This window comes from Manacus vitellinus, unplaced genomic scaffold (assembly GCF_001715985.3).
Source record: "Manacus vitellinus isolate BGI_N305 unplaced genomic scaffold, ASM171598v3 scaffold_9_pilon, whole genome shotgun sequence".
NCBI lineage: Eukaryota > Metazoa > Chordata > Aves > Passeriformes > Pipridae > Manacus > Manacus vitellinus.
Window position 1 is genome coordinate 7,535,251 of NW_021940917.1, and position 17,126 is coordinate 7,552,376.

The 17,126-nt window shown below is 39.8% G+C and overlaps 1 protein-coding gene across 1 annotated transcript; it reads right to left on the minus strand.

Moving 5' to 3' along the window:
• Positions 1-482: 482 nt before the first annotated feature.
• On the minus strand, positions 483-16,776 carry ALDH7A1 (aldehyde dehydrogenase 7 family member A1). Its single transcript, XM_029965401.1, is given in 19 exon segments — positions 483-978; positions 1,723-1,798; positions 2,765-2,838; positions 3,016-3,113; positions 3,544-3,660; positions 4,414-4,520; positions 4,809-4,893; positions 5,771-5,865; positions 6,982-7,023; positions 8,045-8,142; positions 9,015-9,092; positions 9,849-9,893; positions 10,511-10,643; positions 11,241-11,364; positions 13,681-13,761; positions 15,374-15,439; positions 16,443-16,496; positions 16,601-16,671; positions 16,674-16,776. Coding segments are annotated over 19 exon segments (1,602 nt in total). The 3' UTR covers positions 483-923.
• Between the last annotated feature and the right edge of the window lie 350 nt (positions 16,777-17,126).

Genomic DNA, 17,126 nt, shown 5'->3' on the forward strand with positions numbered 1-17,126 from the left:
ACTCTGTGGAAAGCTAAAATCAGTCTAGTCACACTGTGCCTTTTCTAACCCTGAGTCTTGAGCAAGGCTCCTAAATGAGCTGTTGTTGGCTGTAATCTCCAGTGGCCACGAGAAATTCCCATCTGAGGTGAAACATATAAAAACAATTTGCCTTTTCCTGGCAAATTCCCTCAGGAAGAGTATTCCCTTCTGACTGCATCTTCAGTGCTTCAGCTGGTTTGGCTGTAGGGTGTCACATGAGCTGTGACAACCTGAATAGGCTGTAACCCTTTCTAGCATTAAGAGAAGGTTCCAAAAGACTACAGTAGTCCTTGGCCTTACTCTATATCTCCCAACATATTCAATGAATGTCTCCTTTCTGAAAGAGAAGCAGTCCTTTTAGTCCAATGCTATTCCCTCAGCTCGTAGCCCAGTGTGTGAAAACAAAGTTAGCTGAATGTTCCTGCTCCAAAACAATGAACAAAACAAACGACAAGCCCAAGCCATCTCACAAAATGTACCTTTATTTGTGCATTGAAAAATAGCCCTGTACTGCCCACCCCCACAACACCAGTTATCTGCAGGAAACTCGGCACACAGCTTGAAGCACAAGCTGTGTTCGAGCTGGAAATATCAGGGAATGGTGGGGAGAGAAGGGATACAGTGCTGGTACTGAAAAACAGCAGTAAGGCAACAGGTTATCCAGGCCACCTGAATACAAGATTGTTAGTATCAGTCCCTCTCCCTTCTTCCCAAAGACCATATACTTCTCTCATTTGAAGACTGAAGTAGTAAATTCATACATAGAAAGTGAAGCAATTTTAGAGTAGATGATTTTCTGATAGAATTGGTTTCAGATAATAAATTTTTATCCCCATAATGCTTAGAAGGTGCTTGATTCTGAAATGGTAGGAGGGTTCATAGCACCACCATTCATAAGGCTGCTACTGAAACTTGATTCCTTGAGCCAGAGGCAAATCCTTGCTGTAGTTGATTGTACTGGAAGAGAAACAAGTATTTAGAGACCAGACTTAATCACTGAGACAGATTATGCAGTCCACTTCTTATGTACAAGGCTTCTGATTTCTGTCACATGTAAACAAAAGGCTTCTGTAAGCAGTTTGCCTATTTAAAGTTATGAACTGACTTTACTCCAGTTTTCAACCTAGTAACTATATACAGGGAAAGACCACATTCCCCATTATTTCTTCCTTGATAGAGGATCTATTTCTCTTTATCTATTTAATCTTTTACTGTGACAACATCCAGATCGAAAAAGCAAAGTGGGATTTCTCATGTTCATAAAACCAAAGTTAGCACAGGTAAAGGCTGTGAAGGCCAGCAGGGAATGTGAACGGTCAACCACCATGGGCTGTCAGGACATTTGGGGTTAGATAACCAAAACATAGCTAAATCACCCACCAGTGGCAATAGTGGTTTCCTCACTGTGGTTGTCGCTTTATGTATTTCCTGACAAGTTCCAGTAATTTAATTTTTAGATGAGTTTAAAATCAAGCAAGAGCGGAAAAAAAAACAGGGTTTTTTTTTCCTTTTGAAAGGAAAAAAGGGTCTTCATAAAACCCCTTCAAATAATCTTCTAAGGAATATGAAGAAAAGGCAATTACACTCATATATAGTTATCTCACATTCAGTAAAGAGAGTCTCTTTGTAGTTAAAGATTTATATGTTTTGAAAGTTTATCTGCAGTTTACATTTATTTGGAATTTAAAAGGTCTGTCTTACCAAGTAGACCGTCTCATATAAAGTTTCCACGAATCACTTCCAGATTCCCTTCCCCCACCAGTGTGCTTTTCACCACCTGTGGAAAAAAGGTTATAAATTAAATTTGATTTTTTTTTTTTTGAGCATGGGAATCTGGACTAACTCCAAGAAGTGAGACATTTTACAAAAATACATGGGGAAAAACTATTCCTTTGCCCTTATTCCCTATCTGAACTGAATTACTAGAACACCACCCCACAAAATACCCACAGCTAGCTATCTCCCTCATGCTTGATGCAAAAAAATATCTGCCTGGAGTTGAAATCTCATCATCGTGGCACCAAACAACCTTTTTTTAAAGATATTTTGTCTTAACATGAGACAAGAGTACCAGAATGTGCTGGTTCTTGTACTGTTTAAATAATAAGGTGAATATTTCTTCTTCTACTCCCTCAATTCCTTAAATATGTAAAAAAAAGAGAGAAATAAAGGCAAAAATGCTTATTTAAAGACTTTTTCATGAAAATACTATAGGTTATGGATCTTATATAAACATGCAAATATTCACAACAAAAATGCTCAAGATTGTTTAAAAACTGTTTTAAACAGTTTTCCACCTGGCCATACCTCTAAACACCTTCAGAACATACCTCTGACTTACATTCCTTTGATGGGAAGGAAGAAATAACATATGGAATTTTTAAAAACTAAATACAGATATTTTTAAAATATTCATATTTGGGGGTTTAAATCCAACTACCTCTGGCCAGTATCTCTTTACTGCTAAAGCAGTCTAACTCAAAATCAACTTCACTGATTTCTTCACAATTAGTCATTTAAATAGACTGATTAAAACCTTGAAAAATAAAAAAGGGATACCTAAATTATAACAGTTTTACAGGGGTAATGTTTTATTCTCTTCCAGAGTTGTTACAAAAACAAAAAAAAAATTCTCACTTTTAAGAAAAAGTGAAGTCTGAGGAATAATACCAAGCCTCTAGATCAAATGTTAGAGGACTTTCCCATTTGAAGGAAAAGGAAAAAAAAAGCATAAATAACATACCAAAAGCACCTCCAATCTCAGCTCCACTGGTTGGGATGTTAACATTCACAATGCCACAGTCAGAACCCTTTGGCCTACAAGGATAAGACACAATTCCTCCTTAGGATCAGGAAAGGCTCCTTTCCTAAAGCCCTCCTTTCCTAAAATGAGGGCTATAAAATGCTCAGCTAGAATTGTGCATAGGTTTACAAAATACATGGAAGACTGTGAACTTATACCTCAGGAAAGTAGAAAAATAATTTAAGTTATACCCAAGCCAGCGGAAAATCCTTCCCAAATCCTTGGTAAAGATACTGCTGGAAAGACCTTGTTTTACTTCATTATTCCAGGCAAAAACATCCTCTTCCTCCTAGAAGGAACATGTACAAGTGGTTAAGCCATGATTATTCAAGGCAAAGCAGTTACAAAGAAGCACTGTGAGAAAAAACCCCAACATATCACAGCCATAACAAACACACACGTACCATGACAGTAGTACCTCCACCACTGCACAAAACACACTCTCTGCTTTTCAACAGATAGGAACAATATCAACAATACAACATAAACAATAGAAATCTATTCCTGTACAGACTCTTAACTCCAGTGCTCTTCACATAAACGTAGCTACGCAGTGAGGTGAGCTATTACAGTGGATATTTCACTGCGCAGAACAAGAGTTACCACCTCTTGAAGTGCTGGGAGAATTGCATGGACATGACATACATGAAATGACATCTCTCTCCTGACTCTTCTGTTAGCATCCTTGACACCTGACTAGTTCCCTACTGTTATTTTACCTTAAATTTCAGCACATACAGTATGGGGGCAAATGTCTCAGTGTGGACAATGGGCGCATTATGAGGAAGGCCAGTCACAATGGTCGGCTCGACATAGTTTCCAGGGCGATTTATAACCTTCAAAACACACAAAAAGCAACTGAGTAAGTTTAAATTAGCATCTAGCTTAGCACTAGTGTAGGAAAGGAATCCCTCGTGGTCTGACTACTACAGCTGTGTCTAGCAATCAGAAACAGAAGTTCAGGTAATCTGAGTAGGTAACTTAAATTTTACTTGTTTAAGTATTTAAAATATAGAAGCATAGCTTATGTCGACTAAGGAGGTAACCAAATTGCAAACTCTAGCAGCTGAGACTAAAAACACTTCTTTTCTCCAACTTGTATGCTAATTGGAATTTTAAAGGTATCAAGAATAAAAGAAGGTGCCAGTGAAGGCAAGAATTCCCAGAATGTTACTTCAAGGAGAATTAAATATCCCATATGATGAAAATATGCAAGTGGCTGTCTTGAATCTTCAGTATTTCCTGCAGTTTGATATTGTGAATTCAGGGATTTCCCCTATTTCTCTTGTTATACATTTGACATTCACCATTTACAATGCTGTTTTTATTTTCCCCATCACCTGCAACAGGAGAGTGGTGTAAGAAAGAGCCAAAAACTCTTAACCATTTCTTGAAGGAGAAAGTAGTTTCGAAGTACAATCACCTTTACCCTGAAGACAAGGTAATTCAAACATTCTCAGACTGACTAAACTAACATCCTGTAGTGGCTGACAGAACAAACTGAGAAACAATCTTGGTCTAAGCCACCATGTTACTGTGTTTTTTCCTAGAGCACAAAATGTAGCAGGAAAAATAAAAGTTAAAGTCACCTTTCCACCACAGACCACAGAGCCACCCTGTTGTTTCGCTTGTTCTATTGCATCAAGGAACATTTTCACTGCTTCTTTGGTATGAAGAGGCCCATACAGAGTGTCAGCTAAAAACAGAAGATTCAGAGGCATACTTTCAGCAAAACTGTATACATTTGCAAGTACTCTTATCGTGACATTTTGGGACTAACGTTTTAATCTGTCCAAGATGAGCAGTGTTAGCCAGATTCTTCATCTTCCTTTCAGAGCTTGTATTCTAAATGAAACCAGCTATTTCTACTCCCAGGTAAACTGCTAAAACTAGATATTCTTGACCTATAACCCATTTGGAATTTAAAGAGAAAGAAACAGACAAACTTGTCTCCTAAATCCGTGAGCTGGAAATGGTTACTTACGATCCCATGGATCACCGATGCGGACCTGGGCATAGGCCTTAGCAAGCTTTGCCACCACTTCATCATGGATGCTTTCATGGAGAAACTAAAATGTGGAAAGAAAGGTGTAAGACAGCATAGTCTATGTAACTATTCCTGGATACCATTGCACTTTGAAGAGGGATGAATGAAGTGTGGAGATAGTGTTGCTCATATTCAGCAAATCACAAAGTTAAAAATAAACACAGAGTAAGGTCTCCAAACAGCATCAACTCTAGAAAACAAATACATAAAATCTTCACCATGAAGATTTAAAGCAAGTGAAGAAACAAAACCCTGCTTTAATTTTACCCGATCTCGTATCAGTGACATCGATGTGTTCTGTAAACACTTCAGTTAAGTGTTCTAGGACAAATACTCAAGTCATTTTATTGCTACAATTTGAGGAATCACTGCCCTTCCAATACACCCAATACACCCAAATCAATTTTGACTAATATTTACCCAATCAACCCAACTCTGAAAAGACTATACAAACACTGACTGACACTCTAACACCTTTAAACTTGTTGAAAATGATTGGTTAAAAACTACTAACAAAGTAAGCAACACACAGCCCCTTGCTTTGCTGAAATCTAAAGCCTGCACCAAAATGTGTAGCAGTCACAAGCAAAGAAGTTCTGGCAATGAAAACAGAGAGAAATACAGAAGCATGCCAAGTATTATTTTCTGGGCTTTTAGCACCACATACCTTTGAAAACACATACAAAGAAACTGTTTAGATCTAGAATTATGGTGGAATGAAACCATAGTCTTATTTTTCCATCATACTTATTTAAGTATACTTATACTAAGTAAAAATGTGTTTCAAATATTATTTGTTGCTCTTCATAGTATTAGGAATTGTCAGGCATTTTCTAAGCTAATTTGGAACTAAGTTAAAATGCAGAGCTACCCAAACCAGACAATACACATTTACTCACCAGCCTTCTAGCAGTTGTACACCTCTGACCTGCTGTTCCCACCGCGGCAAATAGAGCAGATGGGATGACTAGGTTCAGATCTGCATCTTCAAACACTTTAAAAAAATAAAAACATGAGCATGTTACTGAAGTAAACAGGCAATCCACAAGACTTAAGATGCCTACACTATATTATAAACTGACAAGTTGGTCAAGAAGCACTAAGAGCCATTGCACTAGCACAGCACAGTTAAGATATATAGAAATACCTTGAAACTCTTATTATCTCTTTACAACTGGAGTTAGGTACATACAATAGGACATAAATGAAGTTCTGAACTACTGAAGAGAGCCTTTTGCAATCAAGTTTGCAAAGAAATTCAGCTTCATTTTAATTCAAGAAAATACAAGCAATTTCTTGCCATTTCTCCACCTTCTCCACACTGAGAAGTGTAGCATAAAGTAACAATGCTAAAGTATATCCAGATGGCCTTTCAAAAAACGTAGCTTAAACACACAGGTGTACAATAATAAAAAATACACAATGAGCTGAACCAATTCCTCCAGCTAGAAGACACTGAGACATTTTATAAGCCTCAAATGACTCCCAAAATATCACTGAGTTTAACCAATTCCACAAAATTCTCTTAAGCATCCAAAAGTATTATTAAATTTGGGATAAAATCCAACCAATGATTATGCAATCATTCAAAGCCAATTCCAGAAAAAGCAAGACTTTGATATGAAAAATGAAACAATTTTCAAAGTCTAAAACCAGTTTATGCTACTGGCTACAAAGCAGCACAGGAAAAAAAGAAAGACTTGCTCAACTGTGATTTTCAAAAGAGTAGATGAGATACATGTAGATAAGCACATTTGTTCAGAATATGAGCAAGGTGAAACAAAAGACTATAACACAACAGGATTGCAATTTAGGTATTTAGCTTACATTTTCTTTCTTCCATGTTGCTCAGCTTTACAGTATTTATGTTGTTTATCTGGGAACTGGATCCCTTCCACAATACCGAAGACAGAAAAAACCCCAAACATTCTATTATGTACTTTCAAAAGTCCAGTGGGTAGGTGGGGGGGGAACCTTACAAAAAACAACCAACCAACCAACCAACCAAAAAAAGCCCCCATCAAGCAGAAAAAAGGGACAACTTGCTACAAACATGCACAATAACTTCCAAATATCATCTATAGGACTAAATTTCTACAGTGCATATTACCAATAATGGCATTGTTTCCTCCCAGTTCCAGCAGGCTTCGACCTAACAAGAACACACAAAATAAGTTATGTCATGCACACACATTCACTACACCTCAGTCAGTGAGTTCACCTCTAACTAGAGCTATTGTTCATTAAACATATTTTTCTGGATGAACAAAAGGTTTTAGGCATCACAATCAACTAACCACTCTAGCCAAAGCAGAAAATTACACCAAATACTACATCTATCACAGGTTGTGAAGAAAGATACATGGACAGCAGTTATGGCACAAAGAAGCTTAAAAAACATGCAAAAATAGCACAGGAAAGAAAAACAGGAAAACAGGAAAAAGTTGCAGCATGAATAGTGTGATGCAGACAAAGAAAAAGAATTCAAAGAAGAATAAGAGATCAAAATGCACACATAAAATTTAACTAGGCTTACCTATTTCTCTGGCAACTGTTTTATCTAAAATCTGATCGAAAGAATCCCAATTCTACCTCTGAGTAAACATCTGTTCTGGGTTTTTTGGTTTGGTTTGGTTTTTTACACTTCTATGAACTTCAAATGCATAAAATGAGAAAACCATGTTCACAAGGTTTCCTGTTCAAAACTAAAAAGTTAGAATCCAGCAGCTGAGCTGCTGTACATTTCATGCCTGTACACTTTTAAATATTTGCAACAAAAACAGCATCTCAAAAATCATCACTCTTCTCCTATATTTATAAGGAATAAAAGGTGAGTGGGCATGTATTCATGAACACATTGCCAAAAGACCATAAGGCCTGTCCACCTTGACGATTTACACACAATTACATTCATGGACACCACTACACCCTTCTCTTTATTAGTTGTAGGACCACGGATTTGTGGATATCCTGGAAAAAAATGCCGAGCTCTAACAGAACCAACTAAAAAATGCAGTACCTATCTCTGAGCAGTTTCAACTCCTATTTTCCCAAGTCAAAAAAAAAAAGGAAAAAGATAACACAGCTGAAACAAGCTGTTATTTTAAAATGCTATGGGGCTCCACTGCCTGTACCAGCCATAGAGAGAAATGGAGGAGAATGTACACACTCACCAAATCTCTCCTGAACCATAAGTGCTACTTCCTTGCCCACTTTTGTGCTGCCAGTGAAGGACAACAGGTCCATCCTCTCATCTCTCGCCATTGCTGTCCTGCATAATGGGAGACATACCACCATGTCCAATGGAAGAGCACATAAATGGAAAAGCAGCTTGCACCTTCCACATACACCAGCTTCAATCAGGGAGATCTTTAAAAGTCAGAACCACCTCTTTGAAACATCTGGTAAGTGGCTGAGCTAATGGCAGGAAACCTTCTTAGTGAGAAACAAGGAACAAGGCCATTTCCTTCTACCTTTTCAGGCCATAAAAGCATCATTTGTAGTAAGACTAAAATTCAGTCTAAATTACATAGTGAGATCAGATCTAATTGTTATGATCTCTAAGAAAATATGCATATCTATGACTTTTTTTTTAATGTTCGCCATCTGTTTTGTCTCCTCTTAAAATGCTCAAAAGACACATCTGAGTATACATTTGTACTGGGAATTTCCACATTGTAAAAATCAAACAAAATAATTTGGTTTGAAGCTTGGTTTGAACAGCTTCCAAGCACAAGTGTAAATCTATAAGCAAGTGCTGAGTCCTGTGTGAGCATGGAAAATGGGGACATATTCTTCTCCACAAGTAATCCAAAAGGCCAATGGGCTAGACACTGAAAACTCCTAAGAGCGTGATGAGTGGAATTTAATATTAGCTGTATTCTTTGGGTGCAAGCATATGTAGATATAGAATATAAATTTAGTCTCCTCATCTGAGAAGTTATTTGTTAGCAGCTGATCTCACAACAGCAAGTAGACATATTTATTATATTTAGATCAGGGCCAGAGTATCGGACCAGCTGATAAAAATCATGGCAACGTGTATGTACCGGGAACTCCTGGAGACCAGAATAACTTTCTGAGAAGTAGTTCAAAGAATATTCCTTCTATAGAGGTTCACAAAACACAAGAAATTTTATTTACCCAATGTCCGCTCCACCACAAACTAAGGAACAGATTGCTCCAGGCAACTTGTTATCCTCCAAGACTTTGGCAATTATCCTAGAATCAAAGATGTAAAAATTTCAGAGATTTCTGACACGTGCAAACAGGGAGTGAACCATTAAAACCGTCTTCGGGTTTTTGGGGTAGTAGTCATTTGGGGTCATTGTTCTTAGGAGTTAATATGAGAGCTACAAGACTTAGTAATTAATGATTTTAAGGGGCCTACTTATATTTAGCACTTTAAAATAAATGTTATTTGTAATACACAATAAATAAGTGTTTTAAGTGCTAATATATTAAGGAAAGTAACAATAAACCTGAAGTAAATATCACCATGGCATTTGTTCTTTGGAGAAGTTCTTTTTTATTGATATTGAGTTTTCCTTTTTATCGAAAATGAACTCTGGAAATGCATGCTAAGGTGTTACTATATTTTGGGTAAAAAAGACTGTGTGACATTGTCTTCAGGATATGGGTCTAGAGAGCCAGTCAGAAGAATTTGCCAAGAAACTGGGTGCTGATGCTGTGCTGAGATACTACAAAATAAGGGATGATTCTGAAACATGATTGTGTGACTGAGGGAAGCCAAATTTCAAGAGCAGTTCATCTTTCACAAGGAAGCAAACCACACAGCTAGCCCACCTTCAGCAGAAACACAGCCCTGGTTCCAGAAAAAAATGGCCAACAGTATAGGTAACATCCTACATATACAGCTACCATTAGGGGAAAGCATTTCTTCTGACCACTGTTCACTACCTCAAACAGAAAAGCATTGTTTAAAAAGCAAAAGGGAGAAAAGAAACCAGAACTCACTTTGTAACAGCAACACTAACAAGGGATGTAGAAGGAGCACCCTTCCTAAAAAGAAGGGGAGAAAAAAAAAAAGGAATTACATTAATTTTATTTCAATTCTTTAAGAATAAGAAATTATTCAAATAAGCAATTTTTATGGTATCTGATATACAGCACACTTTGGTTAGGCTGGTTTTCAGGTACATGTTAAGAAAGGAACTCAAGCGCTTCTTTCCACAGTTGAGCATTCAGAAGTTCTACTGAAATCCATGTGAACTAGGGCTAGGCCAGGCATTAGAGTGAAGTAGGCAGACGAAAGCAAAGCAGGATCCACAAGAGGAAATAAAGTTACCTTTTCAGACTTTTAATCTTAGCTGTATCAACCCTGAATATATGAACTGTTCGCTACCACTGTTTCAAGACATCAACCTGGGTTCTTTATTCACAGGCCATTTGGCTAAGACCTAGATGCTTCCCAATCTTAATATCTCAAAAAAGAGGTTATCACAAAATAAAACAAAGCTCTTTGACTATAAACGGACCTAAAAATTAAAAGTAAACAAGCCTATATTAGATAGAATCAACTATACAGAAACATCAGACATTCAGTAGCAGTTTCATGCCCGAGATAATAACTCTCTAATTTAAAAATACCATTAGCAGGCTGGAGAGCTAGATCTTACCAGAGGCAAGCGTTTCCACAAATCATTGCAATCGCACTGTTCCACCCATAAACTGCCACAGGAAAGTTAAAGGCTGTGATGATTCCTACTAATCCAACAGGATTCCACTGCTCTATAAGGGCATGGCCAGGTCCTGAAAGCAAAGACACAACATAATGCAATTTTCATCCATTTAATGTTATCTTTTTTAAAAAAGGAAAATATGTAAGCAAGGAATCTAGCATCACTCCTCAGTCCATCACAGCATTAGCTTGTGAAGAGCTGTATTATATGTGCTCTGCAGCTTACTGGATCAAGGTTAGCTAGATTGTGAAAAAAGCTAATGGCACAACAACATAATTAGCTACTCAGTTAACATCATGATGACTGTGTGCTAATCAATAACTGACAAAGAGGTCTCTCTTTTCTAAGTGCACCACTGAACTTTTCACATACTTTCCTCTGCCATCCTCCATTAACAAAGAAATCAAAGAGAACTTAATGCTTCAAATAGTAGAGAAAAATCGATGGGCTCACTTGCTTACCGGCCACTTCATTAGGAACTTCATTAGGTGGCGCTACTGCCCACCAGCACATCCATTCCCAAATCTCCCTAATAACTCACAGAACAGAGATCTTGCTGTATCACAACATCACATATTTAACACACTTCTCCATCTCTTCATCTGTTAAAAAAGCAACTAAACAACCAACCACAAACAAACCCAAAGAAAAAAACATACATACTTACTTTCTGAAGGCAAAATAGGTCCACCAATCATTCGGGACAAACCAACAGCATAGTCACAGACATCAACATACTCCTGCACTTCCCCAACACCCTCGACAAAAATCTTTCCCATTTCCAAAGAGACCTGACAAAATTAAGACAATTTTTTTTTAATTGCCTTGCATCCCCCATATATTTTGTTTCCCACCAATGTCAGGTATATCTGTACACCAGGTAAGATTTTAATACAAACGTTTTCATTAGAAGAGAATCACCTCTTCCTGAGTTATTCACAGCTTAAAGAAATAAGACAATAAACAAGAAGACAGCAGTCGCATCTCCATACAATAGGAGGAAATTAGAGAGGAAATTAATGGGGAAATTTTAATAAAACAAATCTACTGAAAGGACTATCCAACACTAATGGGGTTCATATGTTTAGATTAACAAAACACTGGATTTTCATCAGGACATTGCATACATTGTTGATTAGGCATGGAACCTATTGGGAAAGTGGGACTACTCTGCTCCAGCAAAAGAAAGTGGTCATTTACATTTTACGTAAGCAAACTACTCATTTGACAACATATCAAAGTGAATTTGAGAGATTTCATTTGCAGACACTGCTGAAAACATCTACATATCTTTAGTATTTTAGTAACCTGAGATGTTTAGGATCAATTTTTTTTTTTTCAGCTGAAGTCAGTCCTAAGCTATATCCTTCTGTTAAAAGCATGTTAGATTTACTCAGCTGACATATACGTTATCAATGAGAATAAGCTGGTATTTGAAAACAATTTCCTCCAAAAATGAGAAAATTTGCAAACTTAGGAACTGAGAAGTCATCCATTTACCCCCACTTGTTTTTGCTGTCATGCTCTGATATCTAGATGTTACTTCATGCAAATATGACCTACTACTTTAGACTGATGACCGTATTTTGAAAAGGCTGTTAAATGAGGAATCAGGTTCAAAGGATTGCCACGGGATTTTTCTCCCCACACAAATCTTAAAATAAAGGTAACTAAATGTATGTCTATGACAACTGTGACTTCCAGAAAGAAGGAATGGTCCTGATCTGTGACCAAAAATGGAGGGGCATCAGATATATTTACTAAAAAATGCAGCAGTGAGTCCATAAGTGCAGTAGAAATACCAGAATACTTCACAAGGACATTGTGAGACAAAGCTGAAAATTTCCAATGGCATATAAGAAAGATGAGTTTCTATTCCATTCCTTTTATATATTCCAAATCCAGGGAAAATCCTAAAATCTGAATACCTACTGTACTTCTTTCACCCTGAAGTTCCTCCTCAGTCATAGTAGAGCTGAACAGACTATCTCTTTGGGAAACTAGGAAAACATGACAATAAGCCACAAAAGTTTTGTCCAAGGAACAGAGTGAACTTCTGTCTGTCCACACTCACCAGGGAAACTGTACTGTTTTTGAATACAAAAGTACATTAGCACTCAAATTCCACAACAGAAACTCTGCTGAGGAGACAACATCAAAGACAAGAGCAGAACAAAGTTTTGAAGGTTAACAATATGGGCTTGACTACACATGGAGTTATTCACTGAAAGCTGTTTCTGAACAGCAGACATACAGGTAAGCCCTGTAAAAGGAAAGTTCCCCACTTGTCTTCTTTTCTTCCCTAGCAACTACTAAGTGTTTTAAAGGAGAGGTCCTTCAACCTTTATGTCCTGCACAGCACTGCAAGTGGATCTCATTAAGACCATCTCAGCTTCTGAAGCCTTATATTTCCATATGTCAGTTGGCAAAATCCTACAGATCACCAGAAAGAGCTCAAGGTTAAAAGCTCTGTATTACAGGAAGATCTCTTTCAGGATGCTTTTAGTACTAGACAGTGCCCTATCTGACAGGCAAGTGGGAAAACAGCTGGGCAATAGTTGTAACACTCCTCCCAGACAGAGTACAGGCTCAGAATGAACTAAATTTTCTTTCCCTATTATATATTATCATTTCACAGAATCACTGAATCATAGAATATTCTCATTTGAAAGGGACCCACAGGGATGATTGAGTCAACTTCTGGCCCTGCACAGGACCACCCTGAGAGTCACAACATGCATTGTCCAAACACTCCTTGAACTCTGACAGGCACGGTGGCATGACCACTTCCCTGGAGAGTCTGTTCTAGTGCCCAACCCTCTGGGTTAAGAGCCTGTTCTTAATATCCAACATAACCCTCCCCTGACACAGTTTCATACTGTTCCCATGCAAGAATACTTGTTTTAAAATGTTTCCTTCTTCTTTAAATTCAAACTTCTTTAGGGAAGCTAACAGAACTAACAGCAATTGTTTAACAATCACTAAGGTTAGTATTGCAGAATGGTACATTAAAAACTGAGAAAACCAGTTTTGACACACCCCTCGCCCCTGTGCCCCACTCTCCCTTATTCCCCCACAAAGTTAAGCTACTTCTGAAAACACCTTACCAAGCTTCCTAAAACTTTGATTTTTTGTCTCAGGGCATCACCAATCTGTCGCACTATTTCTCCGCGCTTAGGTGCAGGGATCTAGTAAAAAAAAAAAAACAACAAAGAATCTATGTGAGATTAAACATCTGTGATTTTTGCTGCATATATACTGCTGGGTCCCCTACCCTTGTAGTAAGCAATCATTGACTGCTGTGCTCTTTCCCAAGACTCTGTTACTTGTTCATTTTTATCATGCTCACTGCTTTACAAGCAACTGTTTCCTGCCTCTCAGAAACTGGTAACACTGTGCACATTTATGTCCATTCAAAACTTCAGTTCCACTGGACATTGCCAGCAGCATTCAGATAATTAGTTCTGCTACTTGTGCTCAGCTACATCACACATAATGCCCTCACACAAGCAACTGCATCTCAAGAAACAAGCATTTTTCATAAAAAGCACACTTACTGGTTTCTGAGCCTTGGAAGTGTTCTTAAAACCACATTTTCAAACGTTCAGTATGATATTTATTTTGCTAGCAGATTCTGAGACACATAGAAACATCATTCATGGAAAGATTAAGTCCATATATCAACTATTAATAGATCTTTTTCATGTGGTATCAGTATTTTAAATAATAATCAATAGCCAGGATCAATTCCAAATCATACACATGCAAGAGGATTTACACGACTAGCAGTTCTTCGTAAAAACAGGACTGACAAATTCATAAACCATGCAATCTTATCTCTTTACAAGCAAAATCTTTCAGACAAACAACAAAATTCACAAACTAATAGCAAAGAGCTTTGAGAAAAGCCTTTAAAGAAACACTTAATATGTTGATTCTTTATCTGTTAGATTGCTTTCAGATTATTTCCAAGTATGTTACAAGTCACCAACATTATACTCACAGATTGTAACAAAAGAACACGTACTAATATATCCTGAGGAAGCTGTTGTATTTTTCCTAAACTTTGTTATCTTCAGACAAGGCAAAACTTTGCTGGCTAAAATACAGAATGCCCAATACCTTACAAAATCCAGTTTTCAGCTTCTACCAAAGAAACAGCAGATAGCTGTAAGAACCAAGCCTGGCGCAGCCATCAACAGAATGAGTGCTGGCTGGGCACAGCTGGTAGAGGTGCATGGGGAACTACGGCTTGCTAAGGAAAAACAGCTTAGGTATTGTACACAGCTATGTAACACTAAAGCTTTGGAATAACACAGCAGTCTTGTGAAACACCAGGACAGTAGGTGAACAAAAAAAGCATGTTTACAACCAGCAGCCTTCCTCACCCCGTGAGAACAAGATGATCAACATGAGTTGATCCAAATATCCTGCAGAGTTCCCACGGGAGAAAGAACGTGGTAACAGGAAGTGAAACACATGCACAGGGATAGTTTGCTTGCTACAAGGTTTCTGAACTTCACCAGACCTGCTGGCAAGAGCTCACAGGCACAAGCCTGGCTAAATATGTTTGGCTTTTCAAAACAAACATTTTCCACAAGTCAGTGTCCTCATCTTTGTACCCCAATGATAACAGGCACAAACTGTGTGGGCTTGTTTCTCAAGATTTCCATTGCAGACTTTTGCTTTAATGCAACACACAAAATATTAATACATTTTTACACCTCCACCTGATGGGGCAATTTAATACCCTGTATCTGCCAGAGATAGGTTATAAAAGAGAAGTCTCTGTTAACTTACATCAGCCCAGACCTTCCATGCCTCTTTAGCCTTCTTTACTGTTTCTTCATAATCCTCCAAACTAGCCTATACGAAGAAGCATGTCAAAGAAAAAGTTAGGAACATCAAAACCCCAAAACAAATACCACAGAAAAGCTTCTGCACTCAACTCAAGACATTTCTAGTAGAGAGTACTTGCACTACGGGCTATCACTTTCACAGAATGTTTCTATCCTAACACAATGTGGTCCCAATATGACACATCTTTTGAAATCACTGTTGAGGAAAAGCGTATGTGCTACCTAAACAAAAAAACAAACAAACCACATAAGCAGAAATTTTCCTTCAGATGTTAAAGGATGCTCCATAAAGAATAATGGTAAGACAGACATATTTATATATATTTTCATATGTCTTGTTTTATCTTAGATATTACTGTTATTAACAGTATTTTAAAAAAAGCTGGGAGGACTGTCCTACTCCATCAGTTTTACTGGGCACCAAAGGCTAACTGAGCGCTAATATACAAAAGAAGTAAGTTAGCACCATAGCGCTATTCTCACACTAAAAACTTTCACAAATTTACCACGTGAATGCCACGTCGCTTTCCCTCCTCCTTCCCCCGGCCACTCATCCCCACCGAACAGCCGCAATCTGCCCCTATCCAGCAACTCCCTCGAGGGACAAACGAGCAGAGGAAGGGATGGGCCCTCGCTCTTTCCAACAATACTCGCAAGAGTGGGAGGCGGGGGAGGGGGCCGGGGACATTAAAAAATAAGACCAACAGCCTGTTTTTGTTCCAGGAAAGCCACTGGCGTATTTCCAGCAGTATTTCCAGTCTGCGACGAGCTCCAGCAGCCGCCCCTGGAATCAACATCACCTCTACCCCTGGACCCAACACCCCCTGGGGCCCCCAGACCCAACATCCCCATGACCGCTGCCGGGACTTTCGTGCCAGAGGGGACGCGGTCAGGAGCAGCTCCCAAACCAAAGCCCAACAGGGCCCGCTCCGGCCCCTACGGCCGGGGGCTCCTCCCTGCCCTCCCCTCCCGTCCCCGCCGCGCTGGCGATGCCCCCCGGCCGCGCTCACCTGCCGGACGCTGGCGATGGGCTCGTTGTTGGCGGGGCAGTACGTGGTCACCACCTAGAGCAGGACGGGAGCGGTGAGCGGCGGGGCCAAGCTCGCCCCTCCACCCGCCGGAGGGGGGCGCGACCACCGCGTCCCGCCTCCCACCCGCTCCCGCGCACCTGCCCGCGGCCGCCCCAGCGCCCGTTGTAGACGCCTGGTTTCTCCTCCTGCAGCCCCAGCTCCCGCAGCACGCGTAGCGCTCCTGGCTGACGAGCAGCGTGGGCCAATGGCGGCGGCGGCGGCCCGGCCCGGGCAGCGGCAGCAGCGCGGCGGCGGCGCGGCGGAGCCCCAGCATGGCCGGCAATGCGGCCGGCCCGCCACGCCCGCCCGCCGCCATTGGCGGCCCGGCCCGCGCCCCCCGGCCCGCCCCAGCACGGCGCGGCCCTGCCGGGTCCCGGCCGGGACAGGCGCCCGCTTTAAACTTCCCTGAGGGAAGGGACGGCTGAGAGAGGACTTCAGCAGTGCCTACGGGAATCTGCAGGGAGGGTGCCAAGAGGACGGAGCCAGGCTCTTCTCGGTGGTGCCAAGGAATAGGACGAGAGGCAATGGGCAGAAACTGATGGAAGTTCCTCCTGAAGATGAAAAACGACTCCTTCACTGTGGGGTGACCACACGCTGGAACAGGTTGCCCAGAGAGGTTGTGGA